Source organism: Mesocricetus auratus, unplaced genomic scaffold (assembly GCF_017639785.1).
Source record: "Mesocricetus auratus isolate SY011 unplaced genomic scaffold, BCM_Maur_2.0 Super-Scaffold_100028, whole genome shotgun sequence".
NCBI classification, from domain to species: Eukaryota; Metazoa; Chordata; class Mammalia; order Rodentia; family Cricetidae; genus Mesocricetus; species Mesocricetus auratus.
Genome location: NW_024429209.1, coordinates 1,807,514 through 1,822,423, shown reverse-complemented (window position 1 = coordinate 1,822,423; position 14,910 = coordinate 1,807,514). Strand labels below are relative to the sequence as shown.

At 42.4% G+C, this 14,910-nt stretch overlaps 2 protein-coding genes across 4 annotated transcripts in view; one reads left to right on the top strand and one right to left on the bottom strand.

Moving 5' to 3' along the window:
• Positions 1–831: 831 nt before the first annotated feature.
• On the bottom strand, positions 832–3,995 carry LOC121134598 (translation initiation factor IF-2-like). The gene is made up of 3 exons (XM_040733112.1): positions 3,984–3,995; positions 1,144–1,717; positions 832–914 (listed from the first exon to the last, which is right to left on the bottom strand). Exons 1-3 carry the CDS (start codon positions 3,993–3,995, stop codon positions 832–834), a joined length of 669 nt encoding a protein of 222 aa, XP_040589046.1.
• Positions 1,155–14,910, top strand: part of Ncoa6 (nuclear receptor coactivator 6) — an 82,405-nt gene continuing 68,649 nt past the window's right edge. For all 3 annotated transcript variants that reach the window (XM_040732680.1, XM_040732679.1, XM_040732681.1), the window contains exon 1: positions 1,155–1,309. The gene's annotated coding sequence lies outside the window, so the exon portion shown is untranslated. The remainder of the gene's footprint in view (positions 1,310–14,910) is intronic.

The following is a 14,910-nucleotide window of genomic DNA, read 5'->3' as shown; positions in this document are numbered from 1 at the left end:
GGACCCACCACCTCTTCTGACCTCCACAGGCCCCAGGCACACGTGTGTGGTACACATACATACACGTGGTGAACATATGTACATATGTGCTACATACAAACAGGTAAAACACTCACTCATAAAAATAGATCTTTAAAATAATTAATGGTTTTCATCATGAGATTTTCATACATGCATATCACGTTTAGTTACCTCACATTACCTTTACTCTCCCATCCCTTTTCCCCTCAAATAGTTCTCACTCTGCAGCTTTCATCACACACACACACACACACACACACACACACACACACACACACACACACACACACGCCTAGATTCTGTTGAATCCTTTTTAGGAGAGTGGCACGCTCAGAATTCCGACTGAGGAATATTACTAGCAAGAAAAATATTAGTGGGGCATGCTGGAGGTGGCGGTAAGGGTGGTTCCCATACCAGTCTACGTGCACAGTTTGTACTCAATAAATATCCGTGGAAAGGGTTCCAGACTCCTCTCTTAGATGAGACAATGTAACTGAGTCGTTAGAATCCACCTGCCCCAACCGTCCCTTACAGAGGAAGAAGCTGAGGTACACAGAGGTAAAGAAAATCATGAAGCTAAGGGGTGAGAAGTGATTTAAGTGACTCCGGGCTCAGCCCGGTGCTAAGAACACTTCCCTGCTTTGGGAAGAGAGGAAACCAGAGGCCCGCCTACACTTTTTCACTCAACAGTTCTTTTTTGTGAGCACCTACAGAGTTTGCTAGGGCGGTGGGACGAAGTAGGAAAAAAAATATTAGGACAATAAAGATTATCTTTGTCGTCAGTTATCAGACGCTTTCCAAGCCTTTCCCTCATTTCCTCTGCAAGGAAATACTATTATCCCCATCGTTGAGATGAGCAAACTGAGGCGTGGAGTGTTGCGCAGCATACATAGCTGGGACAGCGCAGAACATCTAACCGTACTAAGATCGGACCCAGCACCGCAGCTCACATGCTCGCTAGCAATCTAGCTCGCGCGCTCCACCTTGCGCGCCAGGGGACGCCCGGTCACGTGGACAGGGCCCCGCCCCTCGGGCCCGCCCCGCCCCCGCCGCGCTCCCTCCCTCTCTCCTTCCCTCCCCCTCCCTCCCCGGCCCGGTCCGGCCCATCCCCCCCCTCCCCACCGGCTCCCTGAGGCCCTGCCGGGTCGGGCTGCGGGCGGCCGGGCGCCGACAGCCGGACGGACGGGCGCACGCGAGGACCAGCGGACGGACGCGCCGAGGGCGCCGGGCACGCACGGCCCGGGCCGGCGCTGCGAGGCCCGCCCGGGAGGGCCGGGGCCGCGCTCAGGTGAGGCGACGGCGACGCTGGCCCGTAAGGGGTGGGCCTGCTGAGCGTCCCGGGCCCGGCCCGGCTGGCTTCGTGGGGAGGAGGCGCCGCCCGGGCCTGGCGCGCGAAGATGGCGCCGGGCGGCCGTGCAGCTCGGCCCGAGTGCGGCCCGGGCCCGCAGCCGCCCCACCCGCCGCCGCGCTCGTGTCCCCGTCGCCATGTTGGGGAGCGGGCCCGGGGCCTGCGGGCGGGGCGCGGGCGGGAGCGGCGGGGCCGCGGTGGGGAGGGTGCGGGGTCGGGGCTCTGCGGGAGTGCAAGGCGGCCGGGGGTTGCGCGGGGTGGCGCTGCGGCCCGGGAGCGGGTTTCAGCGGGGCGTGAGGTCGAGGCTGGGGGCGCGGAGAAAAAGACCCGAGGGGCGGACGGGACCGGCTTTGGGGTTGGTGGGCAGAGAGGGTGGCGGGTTGGGTTAGGCCGTGCGCAGCGTTCCGAACCCCAGAGCAGCACCCAGGGGTAGGGGAGGCAGCTTGGGGGCCAAGTCCTGGCTGTCAGGGCTGGAGTAGTTCTTTTCGTGCGCTGGAGGTGATTGCTTAGAAATGGGGGTTGCGAACTCGGGTATCAGAGTGGGGTACCGACGCGGGGATCAGACTGGAAGGGTCCTGGCGTTGGATGGCCAGTCTTTAGGACTCCCAAGGGTCTCCGGACCTGTGAGCCCTGAGGAGCCTCTGGTCCCGATGGAGGCAGCAACAGGAAAAGGGAAGCTTGAGGAGGAAAGAAAGGGTGGCAGGCAGGGGTTGGATGTTGGAGCTGGACAGCAAAAGGTACAGAGTGGAACTGGTAGGAGAGACCCTCCATCAACTTAAGGAGTTGTCTTTAAAAGGAGGGACCCGGCTGTTTGGGGGCGGTGACCCAAAGTGTGTTTCCTGGAAGGGGACAGCCACTACTTAAAGAGCAGGGTCACCTGGGGAGGTCATCTGAAAGGTCTTGTTGAAACTAGTTAGAATGGTGAAGAACGAATATGTAATAACTACGGTGGCTTTACAGATCATGCCATGGTTTCAGATCAAGTAGTGATTTTAGCCTGAAACATAGAAAGGTAATTGATTTCCTAAGATAGTTCGCATTGGTGACAGAGGCTCCTGGATATGGACTAAGGCTTCCTCATTCAGTTGCTAAGTCAAACTCCATTAAGTTATTAGAGAGTCATTAATTTTTGTTTTAACAAGTTTGTCAGTACAAAGCCTGAGTGGGATACAAAAGTGTATAGATAATCAATTATTGGATATTTCCTATATCTCCATGGGTACAAAAAAAGAAAACATCAAGAAAGAACCTCTTTCTAGAGTTTAAAAAAATGCTCCCCCTTGTCTAGATATTTATTGCACAGCAAAAGAACACAAAAAGCCTAAAAGAGAGAGAAAAAAAAAAGAATGATAGAGACCTAGGGTCCCCCTCATATTTACTTTAATTGAAGTTCTGTTATAATAGGGAATTAAGAGTTCAAATGGATAAATTAGCCAGTGATATATAGTTGACTTTTACTGTTCCTGAGTTTTGCGTCTATAGCTTCAACCAATCACGGATTGGAAGCATTCATTTAAAAAAAAATGGATCTGTGCTAAACATACAGGGTTTTTTCTTTGTCACTATTATTTTTTCTTATTATTATTCCCTAAACTAAACAGCTTAACAACTGTTTACATGACATTACATTTTATTGGCTATTACAGGTATAGGGGATACACAAGTATCATACCACTTTATATAATGATTTTGATATCCTAGGAGATCCTAGAATCCATTACCCATGGATATACCAAGGAATGACAATACAGGACTCCACATAATTAAAAAACGAAACAAAACCTTACAAGCCAGGCATGGTGGTTCACATCTATAATCTCAACACATAGGAGATTGAGACAGGAGAGCTTGAAGTTTCTGGGCCATAGAGTAAAGGCCCTGTCTCTGGAGGAAAAAAAGCAGCCTTTCAGATGTTGGCATTATAGTGTTTCCCTAGCATACAGTATAAGGGCCTTGGCTTTATTCCCAGCACAAAAGGGATGGGGAGGGACTTTTAATAGAAAAATGTAAGGATTTTCAAAACCACATGTATATTCAGAAACAATTTTTCTAGGTCTTTTGAATGCAGATAGATCTAATCTTATAGATGCCATGACCCCTATAGCATGGATCTCTCAAGATAATATTTTTAATTGTATAAAGTAAATGACATTGATTACAAAGAAAACCAGTTATGTTCAAATAGTTACTAAGTGTAGAAATTGTTTATGCTAATGTATAATGTACACATGCCTTTTTGTGAATGTGGTGGTAGGGCTTGAGCTCAGGATCTTTCTCAATCTAGGTAAGCTTATAATACTGAACTATCCCCTCTTGTACTCTGTGTGTGTGTGTGTGTGTGTGTGTGTGTGTGTGTGTGTGTGTGTGTGTGTGTGTGTGTGTGTGTAGTACTTATTCAAGTATGTGCATATGCATGGGGAGACCAGAGGATGACTTTGGATGTCTTTCTTCTTGATTGCTTCTCTACCTTATTATTTTTTTACCTTGACATTTTATTCTCTGTAGTTATTTGTGTGAGTGTGGGGCCATGTGTGTGGAATCACTCCTCTTTTTCCACTTATGTGGGTCTGCCAGATTAACTCAGGTCATCAGGCTTGACAGCTAGTGCCTTTACCTGCTGAGCCATTTTATAGGCCCACCCATTTCTATTTTTGAGACAGGGTCTCTCACTAAATCTGGAGCTTACTGATTCAGCTAGGCTGACTAGTCAAGATCTTCAGGGATCTGCCAGTTTTCACCCTCTAGCTGTGGAGTTACAGATGTGCACTGTTAGCACCCTGCCTGTATGTAAGGACTAGGGTTCTGAACTCAGGTCCTTATGCCCTGTGGGACAAGCACTTTACCACCTGAGCCATCTTCCAAGCCCTTTATTTACTCTCTTACCAGCACATTAAAAAGTAAGATGGGCGGGGCAGTGGTGGTGCACACCTTTAATCCCAGCAGAGGCAGGCGGATCTCTGTGAGTTCGAGACCAGCCTGATCTACAAGAGCGAGTTCCAGGACAGCCTCCAAAACAACAGAGAAACCCTGTCTCAAAAAATAAAAATAAAAAAGATGTAGTGACGGATCTGATGTGTGCCTTGAATAAGGTGGAGCACAGTGTATGTGCAAGTATGGTGAGAGACAGGATGAGGAAAGCTGTTAAAGACATGACTGGGGAGTGTAGAGAGGAGGGTATATTATAAGGGCTAATTTTTAAAAGGTGAATGGGTGCTCTTTGTGTGTGTGTGTGTGTGTGTGTGTGTGTGTGTGTGTGTGTGTATGTGTATGCACATGTGTGCTCATATATGTGGAACCCAGAATTCAATCTCCATTGTCATTTCTCAGGCACTGTTTAACTTTGCATGCATCCATATCTGCCTGCCCTCCCTCCCTCCCTCCCTCCCTCCCTCCCTCCCTCCCTCCCTCCCTCCCTCCCTGGGTTCTCTTGATGGCCTGGAATTTGCCAAGTAGAGTTGGCTAGCTGCCCAGCAAACCCCAGGATTCTGCCTGTCTCTGTCTCTTCAGCACTGAGATTGCAGGCATGTTGCCTCTATGCCTATTTTTTTGTTGTTGTTGTCTGTTTTGTTTTAATTGGTTCCTGGGATGGAACTCAGGTCCTCATGCCTGGAAAACAAGAACTTTAAGGACTGAGCTAGCTTCCCAGCACAATGGATGTTCTTTTGAGATAGGAACAGTAGACTGAAGAGAAAGGAAAGAAATAATAAAGTCCCAAATTAAGGTTCAGAGTGGACATTGAGCAGAGTTAGGCATTCTAGGTATTGATAACTGATACTGTGATTGATAAGGGAGCATTTTTAAACTCTAGTTTGGATGATGATTGTCAAAAACACTTTTTTTTTTCATTGAAATAAAGATGAACAGAAAATTGTCACAGATAATAAGTTAGAGTTTTTGTTGTTATTTGTTTGGTTTTTTACCATTCAAAAGCTGTTAAGTGTAGTATAGTTTTTGCTTAGAAGAATTAGAAGTGTCAGCAGACATAAAAAGTAAAATAAGATGCAGAAAGTGTTGTAGAGTGTAGGAATTATAGCTTCTTACGTTAAGATTCACCAAACTAGCTCATAGGTCAAATCTTGTCAACCACCTGTTTTTGTAAGTAATGTTTCATTGGAGTAACCATCATCATTTATGCAGCATCTGTGGCTGTAAGAGCTTCTAGTGACAGAACTGAGCATTTATGGCAGAGAATTTATATCAGCTCACAGAGTTGAAAATACCTTTTTTTTTTAAGGTTCTGCAACCCTTGATCTAGTTTTGGTGCATTAGCTATTCACCCTCTGCTTCGCTGTCCAGTTTCTATGCTGTGGAGAATTGCCATCTTACTCCTGCTCTTCTGGCTGGGTTCCCTCCCTCTGTAGTGCCTGCACCATGGCATGGATCCCTGAATATTTTTTTATTGTTCAGTGATAGCAAATTGATTGTTCCAGAGTCTGCTGAATGGATTAACTGTGGTAGTGTTAGGTTTACACAATTTACACCTAGCTGGGGCTTATTCAGTTAGATTATATATTTTCCTATTGTATTATTTTTGGCAGTGTTTCTTCACATATTCTAATCATTAAACCTTATATATGTATTACAGATGTCATTTCCCAGTTTGTAATATATTTTAAAACTCTGAAAGTTGAGAATACATAGCTGAATGACAGAATTTGCCTGGCATACTCAGTGCCTGGGCTTGATCCTTAGCATTGGGAAAAACAAAAAAGTGAGCGGGTGCTGGAGAGATGGCTCAGTGGTTAAGAGCTCTCAGTGCTCTTGCACATTATCAAGGTTCTTTCCCACCTACTTTGCAATTTACAACAGTCTAATCCAGTGCCCTCTTCTGGTCTCCATGGGCACTGCATACATGTAGTACACATACATTCATTTAGGCAAAGCAATCATACTCATAAAATAAAAGTATTTAAATAAATAAATTAAAATAAATCTATCTAAGTTTGCTAAAAGTTTGGAATTTTACTGTCAGTTGTATCAGTCTTTTCCTCCTCCAAGGTTTTTAAGTTACTGTGTACATTATCTTCTAGAATCTCAACTGTGTTGCCTTTAATATTTAGATCTCTGATCCACTTTGTATGTGGGATGAGGTGAGGTGCAGTTTCATTATTTTATCCATGTATAATCAGTGATCTCAGTACCAAATACTGAATAGCACTTGCTTTCAAATGATAAGTTTTTGGGTGTGATCTAAGGTCCTGATTTCAGCTGTTTACTAATTGCATGACCTGGAACAGATTTCTGTAACTTTTTACCTTAGCTTCCTCATCTTTAAAATAAAGATAGTAGTACTCACTTAGTACAGTTGTTAAAAAGGATTGAATTCATTCCTGTAACACATAGAACAGTGCCTGGCACCTACAAAATGTTCAATAAATGTTAGCTGCTATTTATAGCTACTGTTCATGTCTCATTTTCCAGCACCTGGCACTGAGTAGGGACTCACCATAGTTAAATAAATTGTCACATGTATTTGGCTCTCAGGTTAGCTCAGAATAATTGAGAGCTAGGTAGAGATGACTGGAAGGAATTTCTTGGTAATGTCTTTAAAATTTATACAAACTTGTGAATTTCTGACTTGTCTTGAAAACTTGGAAGATCTGTCAACACCAAGCTCATATTCTTTCATAGAAAAACTCAGCAGAACTTGTAGGCAGACATATTTTCTAGTTCTTTGTGCTCTGCAGGACTCTTGCTTCATTTTGTAGTTTTATAGACTTTTAATTTTCTGATTCTTCCTTTTTTTTGGAATTTTGGATATTGTCTCTCCTAATCAGGAAAAAGCAAATGAGATAAGGTCAGAATAACTGAAAATAGACATGTGTTTATGGGCAGGTTAAATACTAAAATATATTTGAAAGGCTGAACTGTACTTGAACACAGTGAATAAAATGAGAATTTAATTTATAAGATGAGGTGAAATTCAGTTCAACTCCCTGAATATTTAGGCATTTACTGTGCTTTGGGTACTGTGCTGTATTAGAAATTACCACACTGGTGATAGAGAACTTGCTAACCCACTTTACAAAATATTGCAAAAGAGGTCTTTGTGCTTGTGATATGGAGCGATTGTCTTAACAGTTCCACAAGAGAGAGGAAGCAGGAATTTATTTTTTGAACATTTTATTATGAGTTACCATGAATGCTACAAGCTGGCTACAACTCTACACTGCTGAGTCTACAATATACCAAGATGAATATAGCAGAATTTGTGTGATGAGTGTCTGTAATGTATTGTGGAGCTGAGATAGAACCTCAAGAATGGTGAGATCTTAGTACATGAAGATGATACACTGATGAATCATGAGTATAGTGGTATGTGCTTAAGGGATGGTAAGAGTCTAGTTTGGGGCTTGTGAGACAGCTTACCATATAAAGGCACTTGCCCGAGAACCCACCTTAAAGTAGGAGAAAAGTGACCAAAAATAGTTGTCCTCTGATGTGTACACACACACACACACACACACACACACACACACACACACACACACACACACACACACACCAAATAAGAGTTCCGTTTGTCTGGAAAACAGGCTTTTACACAGTGTTTTTGGAGATAAGGCTCGAAATGAAGATTGAATGGCAGCAAAAATGATAGGTAAAACTTTTAAAAGGAGTGGTAGGACTCATATTTTGGCATGGTTACTGTTTGGTAACTAGGTGCTGAGCATTTCACAAAGTGCATTTTATTTGGTCCTCATAATAACTTAGTGAAGAAGCTTCTGGTTTTTTAAACCCCTTTTTATAGACTAAGAAAAAAATATAGGTAGCAATTGATAATAAATTTGCATTCTGACAGTCTAGTTGCACACCCTGTCTTCCTAATTTGTGCATTTACTAGTGGATCATGGAAGACCTTTTTGGTTGTTTGTTGTTTTATTTTGTTTTAAGACAGCTTCTCTTTATGGAGCCCAGGTTAGTGATGAATTTGAGATCCTCCTGCCTTCTTTCTCTTCAGAGTTGTGGAATTATAGGTTTATGCTACACACCTGGTTTGTGGAAGACTTTGAATGTTCTGTTTCTTCTTGTTTCACCCTGGAGAGTTTGACTTGATTGACTAACAGTAGGAAGCCATCAAAACTTTTCAGTGGCCAGGCAGTGGTGGCGCACACCTTTAACCATAGCACTTGGGAGGTAGAGGTAGTTGAATCTCTGTGAGTTTGAGGCCATCCTGGTCTACAAAGCTACACAGAGAAACCCTGTCTGTTAGGAAAAGAAGCCCCTTTGTGAAGTACTGGATCAACATGGGGAGAAAGGGAAACGATAGAGCTGGTTTATTCTCTCCCTGCCCATTAGACTGGGTGCTTCTTGGGAGCTGGGCCAAGGGTTGCTCCTATATTCTCCCCTTCCTTGCTATTGTCTGTCTACTTTCTCCAATTACTGTGTAATCTAGCATATTTATTTACTTTAAAATATTTGATCTTTTTCTACTTTAGTTTATTCTAAAAAATATATGTGGTGGGTGCCTAGGAGCTCAACAAATATTTGCTGAGTTAATTAATAAATTTCTAAGCCTGGAGCAATGGCTCAGCAAAGAAGAATGAATATTGTTCTTGCAAAGAAACTGAATTTGATTTCTAGCACCCACATCAGGCTGCTCACAACTATCTGTAATTCCATTTTCAGGAGATCTGACAGCCCTTTGAGTGCCCCCCAACAGATAATAACTAGTAAAATATTTAGTAAATACAGCCATATGTGGATAAGTACATAAAGGGATGTACTGGTGGAAGGAGTAAATGATGGCAGCCATACAGCCATATGCTGTATTTTATATACAAACCAGAACACATAATCGTGAGGGATTTCCTAGTCAGTATCATTTAGAATAGTGATCAGCTAATAATATTAACTTGTGTCAGTTACTAATACTAATGATCGGGGCCAGAGAGATGGCTCAGTTGTTAAGAGCACTGACAGCTCTTCCAGAGGTCCTGAGTTCAGTTTCCAGCAACCACATGGTGACTCACAACCATCTGTAATGAGATCTGGTGCCCTCTTCTGGCCTGTAGCCAGTACACTGTATACATAATAAATAAATTAAATATATATGTACATATATATAAAATAATACTAATGATCATCAAATTTGAAGGGTGCTTATACTATAAATAGGTATATGTCAATGTCTAACTTCAGCATCCCCAGTGTACACACAAAGAGGTAACAGGAGTTCTCATTAGCTATCTTCTTTACCGAATACTAAACCTGTTGAATATTTATTTCACACTGTCCATTTATTTATATTTTTTAAAGCTCAAACAGAGGTCTCATAGGAAGAAATAGTGATGAAATTGCAAATCAGGTTACTCTTTGGGAAATTATTCATTAGGTTAAGTCCCTTCTTATATTGTTATTTTTAAATTGTATTTATTTTTGTTGTGTGTGTATGTGGGCATGTAGAAGTCAGAGGACAACTTGTGGAAATCTGTTTTCTCCTACCATGGGGGCCCCAGGGATTGAATTTAAGTTGTTGGGCTTGGCCACAAGTGCCTTTACCTGCTGAATACCTCACCATCTCCTTTGCTGTATTTATTTAATGTTTTAAGAAAGTAATTCTGCGGTCTTCCTATAAAATATAGACTTAAAGAATTTAAACAGTTGGAGAAATTCAAAAGTGTCATCATTACCCACCAAATGCTAGCAAAGCTGGAAAGATGTTAAATAAACTGTATTTTATTAAAGACTAAGAGAAAATCAAGCACATGGCTATAATTCCAACACTCAATAGTCTGAGGCAGGAGGATTTCTATTTTCTACCCAACCTGGTCTAGATAGTGAGAAGAGAATAAGACAAATCAAATAGTACCCGATACGGTATTTTTAAACATCTTCTTCCATTGTGGACATTAACTGAGAGCAATCTGTGTACATACCCATATTATGTGTACTGGCATGATAAGTAGCTAAGAATCTAGGAATGTTTCCTAAGAAATAGCATCTTTGGACTGGATATGTAGCTCAGTGGTAGAGTGGTGGTTGTGAATGTTCAAGAGCACCAAGAAAACAAAAGGTAAGAATTTTCAGTAGAAAATTTTTGTGTCATGTTTAACTTGTCAGCATATGTGGAGACGATGCCCTCAGAACCATTCAGATGAAAGTAAGTGTGTTGGGTGGGAAATGTGACTGGTAGTCAGTGTATATTGAATGCAGGCCAGGCGTTGAGAGCCATGCACAGTGTTTGGGCTTCAGTATCCATGGAGGATTTATTTCAGACCCTCTTGGATACCAAAACTCATAGATGCTCAAGTAACCTATAGAAAATGCTGTGTATCCTCCTGTATTCTTGGAATTAGTTCTAGATAACTTATAATACTTAATACAGTATGAATACTGTATAGTTAGTTGTATTGTTTACAGAGTTATAAAAAGAAAAAAATTAGTACAAATTTTTTTTAACTTTTTAATGCAGTACCCTTAGGTACAGAGGGTCATCAATAAGTTTCTGCTTTCCAGAAAAAAGTTCATCTAGAAAGGTCCTGTGAACATAGGAGGAGGAGAAAGAGAGTCACAGCACTTGATAGACTAAGGCAGGAGAAGGAAGCTCCACAAGTTTGAAGCTATTCTAGGCCACACAGTGAGTTCCAGTTCAGCTAGACTACATCACAAGACCATCTCTGGGTACAAAACAACAGTGCTGTGGGAATTCGGAAAATAGATACCTTTCCACTTCTTGGAAAGTTAAGAGAAGGCTTTATGGTTTTCTTGGGCTTCAATTACAGAGACGCAGATTCAGTGACTTAAAACAGTTAAAGTTTATTCTCTTATAGTTTTGAAGATAAAAACCTAGGCTAGATTGTGAACTTAGGATGCCAACAAGGTCATGGTTCCTCAGACTCTGGTAAATCCTGCTGCCTTTCTGCTTTAGCCTCTGAATGCCAGGGTTAGAGACTTGTGCCGCCATGCACAGCTTATATTAGTTTTTGATTCTTGTTTGCCACCACATCGCTCTAGTCTCTTCCTTTGTCATGTGGAGCTTTCCCAGTATCTCTGTGTCCAAATGTCCTTCTTAGAAAGATAAGAATCATTGCATTAAGAGCCTCCTCTGATACTGCCTCATCTTAACTAGTTTCCTATTTCAAATTAAGTCCCTTTCTGAGAATAAAGGCTTAAACAGATCTGAAGATACAATTTATGTCCTAATAGGTGGCACTTGAGATGGCACAGAGCTTAGTAAATTAAAATTTGCTAAATAGACCAGCAAGACAGCTCATTAGATAAAGGTGCTTGCTGCTTTCCCCAAAGTAGTCCTCTGACCTCCATATTCATACCATGGCACATGTGTCCCACATACATCATGAATACATATACACAATCAAGAAATTTACTAAATAAATGAACAATAGAGAGTAAGATTGTGACAAGTGGGGAGATGAATCAAGAGAATGCTGGGCATTAAAAAAAAAAAGGTTAAAGCGTATTTAGGTAATTGAATGGTGAGGTGTCTGGTTGCTGGTGCGTTGAGTTGTGGAGAGATGAAGCCAGAGCAGTTTGTTGGTGGCATGGGTGCCAGATCTAGGACATTTCCATGTTGGTGGCTCTGGTGGCTAGACAGTGTTTCAGAGCATGATGTCCCTGTAGGATTTTTCAGTTGTGGTCAATGATTGAAGTTTTGGGTAACTGCTTCAAGATTTAGGGACAGTGTCAGGAGACCATGAATAAGTAAGCACCCTGAATTAAAACAGTTAATGATTTAACACATCTGCCATTTATTTGCTCATGTCAGTAATTCTTCATTAGGACAGTCAAGAGAAAGCCCTTCTTATGAAGGGGATTTTATGAAGCTTCTCTTCTTGGTCAGTCATCTGTGGGCATTGGGAAATATCTTTTCAGGGTCTCCATTCAAAAGCTTGTCTGCGGGTTTGGGCATTGATAATCATATTGCTTTCATTTTCTTGCAGACTTTTCTTCATACTTTTCTTTACTGTCCTTTACTTCTTGTTTTTTCTCTAAACCTGTTCAGCTTTTCCATAGTTTTTAAAAGATCTGAGTTATGTGGGCTGGAGCAGTGGCTTGATTTGAGAGCTCTCTTGCTGCTCTTTCAGAGAACTTCGATTCGGTTTCCAGCACCCATATGGCAGCTCACAATGTTCCCAACTCCAGTTTCAGGGACTCTGATAGCCTTTTCTGCCTCCATGGGCATTGGGCACACGTCCTGCACCTAAATAACATGTAGGCAAAACACTCAAACACATAAATTTGGAGAATATATCTGACTAATAGATATTAAAAAAAAAGGCCGTGGATTATTCAAGGTAATGACAAATTCCCCTTGTCTCGTGTGTGTGTGTGTGTGTGTGTGTGTGTGTGTGTGTGTGTGTGTGTGTGTGAGTGCATATGTAGTGTATGCAGATATATGTACCCATGTGGAAGCCAGAGGTCAAATTGGGTGTTTTCTTTGGCGGTGGCTGCTGCTGCTGCTGCTACTACTACTACTACTACTACTACTACGACTACTACTGAGAGCTCACATCTTGAGTCACAATTAGGAAGTAAAGGAAGCAAGTGCTAAATGGCCTTTTGAAACCTCAGAGCCTGTTCCCAGTGACATACTTCCTTCATCAAAGCCATATCTCCTAATCTTCCTCAAACAGCTCCCAAATAAGGACCAGCTGTTAGTGTCTGAGACTTATGAGAGACAATCTTGTTCAAACCACAGTCGGTGTATGCTCATGATTTTGTTTTTGTTTCTGTGTGCATGAGTATTTTGCCTGCTTGGTGCCAATGTAAGTCAGAAGAAGGCATTAAGATCACCTGGAACTGGAGTTACAGTTGGTTGTGAATCACCCTGTGAGTCCTCTGCAAGAGCAAGTGCTCTTTAACCAATAAGCTATCTCTCCATCCCTCATGCCCAACTTTTTACAAAGATCCTAGAGATGCAAATTCAATCCTTAACTGGAGCAGAAAGCACTTTACTGGATGAGTCATGTATCAGCTTCTTTTTCTCTCTAATGAGAGCTTGTTGGCTTTGTCCACCGTAGTACTGTATTCAAACTGTGCATACTCATTCAGATTATGATCAGTGATGATCTTCGAGTGCTTTTCCTTTGTTTTGTCAAGGCAATTCTTGATTTTGCGTTTAAGAACAAGTATTTCCATGAAATTTTTAGAAATTGTGTTTATTGCAAACATAATTATTATTTTATTTGTACAGTCTTTATAAGCTTAATTCATGTAGGTTTTTGTAGTCTTTTTTTTTTTTTTAAGTTTTTGGGACTCTAACCCAGAGCCTTCTAATTCTAATAGGTCTCAATAATAAAAGCCCACAGTCAGATGTTAGGGGATGAAACTAAAAGATCAGAGAAGCAGAGCAACCAGCTGCTAGGAGTTCTTACTTCTACAAAATCCTCAGACTGAGAAGAAACCCAGTTCCTGTCTGTTCCCACCTATATTCCTCTCTCTGCCCAACCATCTCACTTCCTGTGTGTGTAAGCGAGTGGGAGTGCCGGATTTCGGCACCAAAATATAAGCAAGTGTGAATGTTACAGCTCTGGAGCTTCAAAGGTGTCCTGACTTAATGGGAAACCAGGCTACCTAGAGTCACAATAGGACAGCGCAGCCCTAGAGAGGAAGGTGTCCTAACTTATTGGGAAGCCAGGCTACCCCAGGCTACCTGAAACTGGGGTGAGGTGGGTAATGGTCTCTCCACAAGATATAGCAATCCTGCTCCTCTCTTAGAGAAGGTCATGACAGCTGAGCTCTGCTCTGTTCACCTAAGGGACCTAGGTGAATTCACCTAGGTGAATTAACTGCTTCTTCTTTGGCTTTTTGGCTATAGTCTGCTAAAGGGGAAGCCTCTGCAGAAATGTAGCAATCTCCTCAGGCTCTGGTGAAAAATCGTTACTTTTTCTGCTGCAGCCTTGCTCAGTCCCCTAAGGGTATATCCCTCAAGTTTCTTCTGTTCTGTTCTTTTCAGCCTTCCTCAGTCCCCCTAAGGGAACGTCCCAGCAAGTTCTGTTCTGCACCAAGGAATGGAGATCTTCATCCAAGACTCTTGAGAAAGAGATGTATTTGGGAAGGAGGATTCCAGGAGAGTGACTGCCTCTGCCAGGGTGGGAAAGGACAGCCACCAGCTGTACAGGCAGAAGGGCTTACATAGGACTTCTTCCGGGAGGTGTTTTCCCAGGGAGAGGTTTTTCCTACTCAGAGATTGGCTTGTTTTCCTGCTCAGGGATTGGTTAGTTTGGTGAGTCTGGGCAGAGATGGCTCTGATTTCAGGGCCAACTGTGTTTCTTTCACTGGTCTTTTTTAGCCTTTTGGCTCTAATTTTAAGGCCAGGGCATATTTCTTTCACTGGCTCTGATTCTAGAGACAAAGTGTGTTTCTTTGACACTAGTTTCAAAGTCAGGATGTTTTGTTTGGTTCTGGGTTCAGGGATAAAGTGTTTCTTTCACTGGCTCAGGTTTTAAATCCTGAGTGTTTTTTTCATTGGCTCTGGGTTCAGAGTAAAGGTGCTCCAGGATTGGTTGGTTTCCTGCTCAAGGATTGGTTGGTTTCGTGTTTCAGTTGGTCAGGAGCAGAGTTGGCTCTAGTGTTCC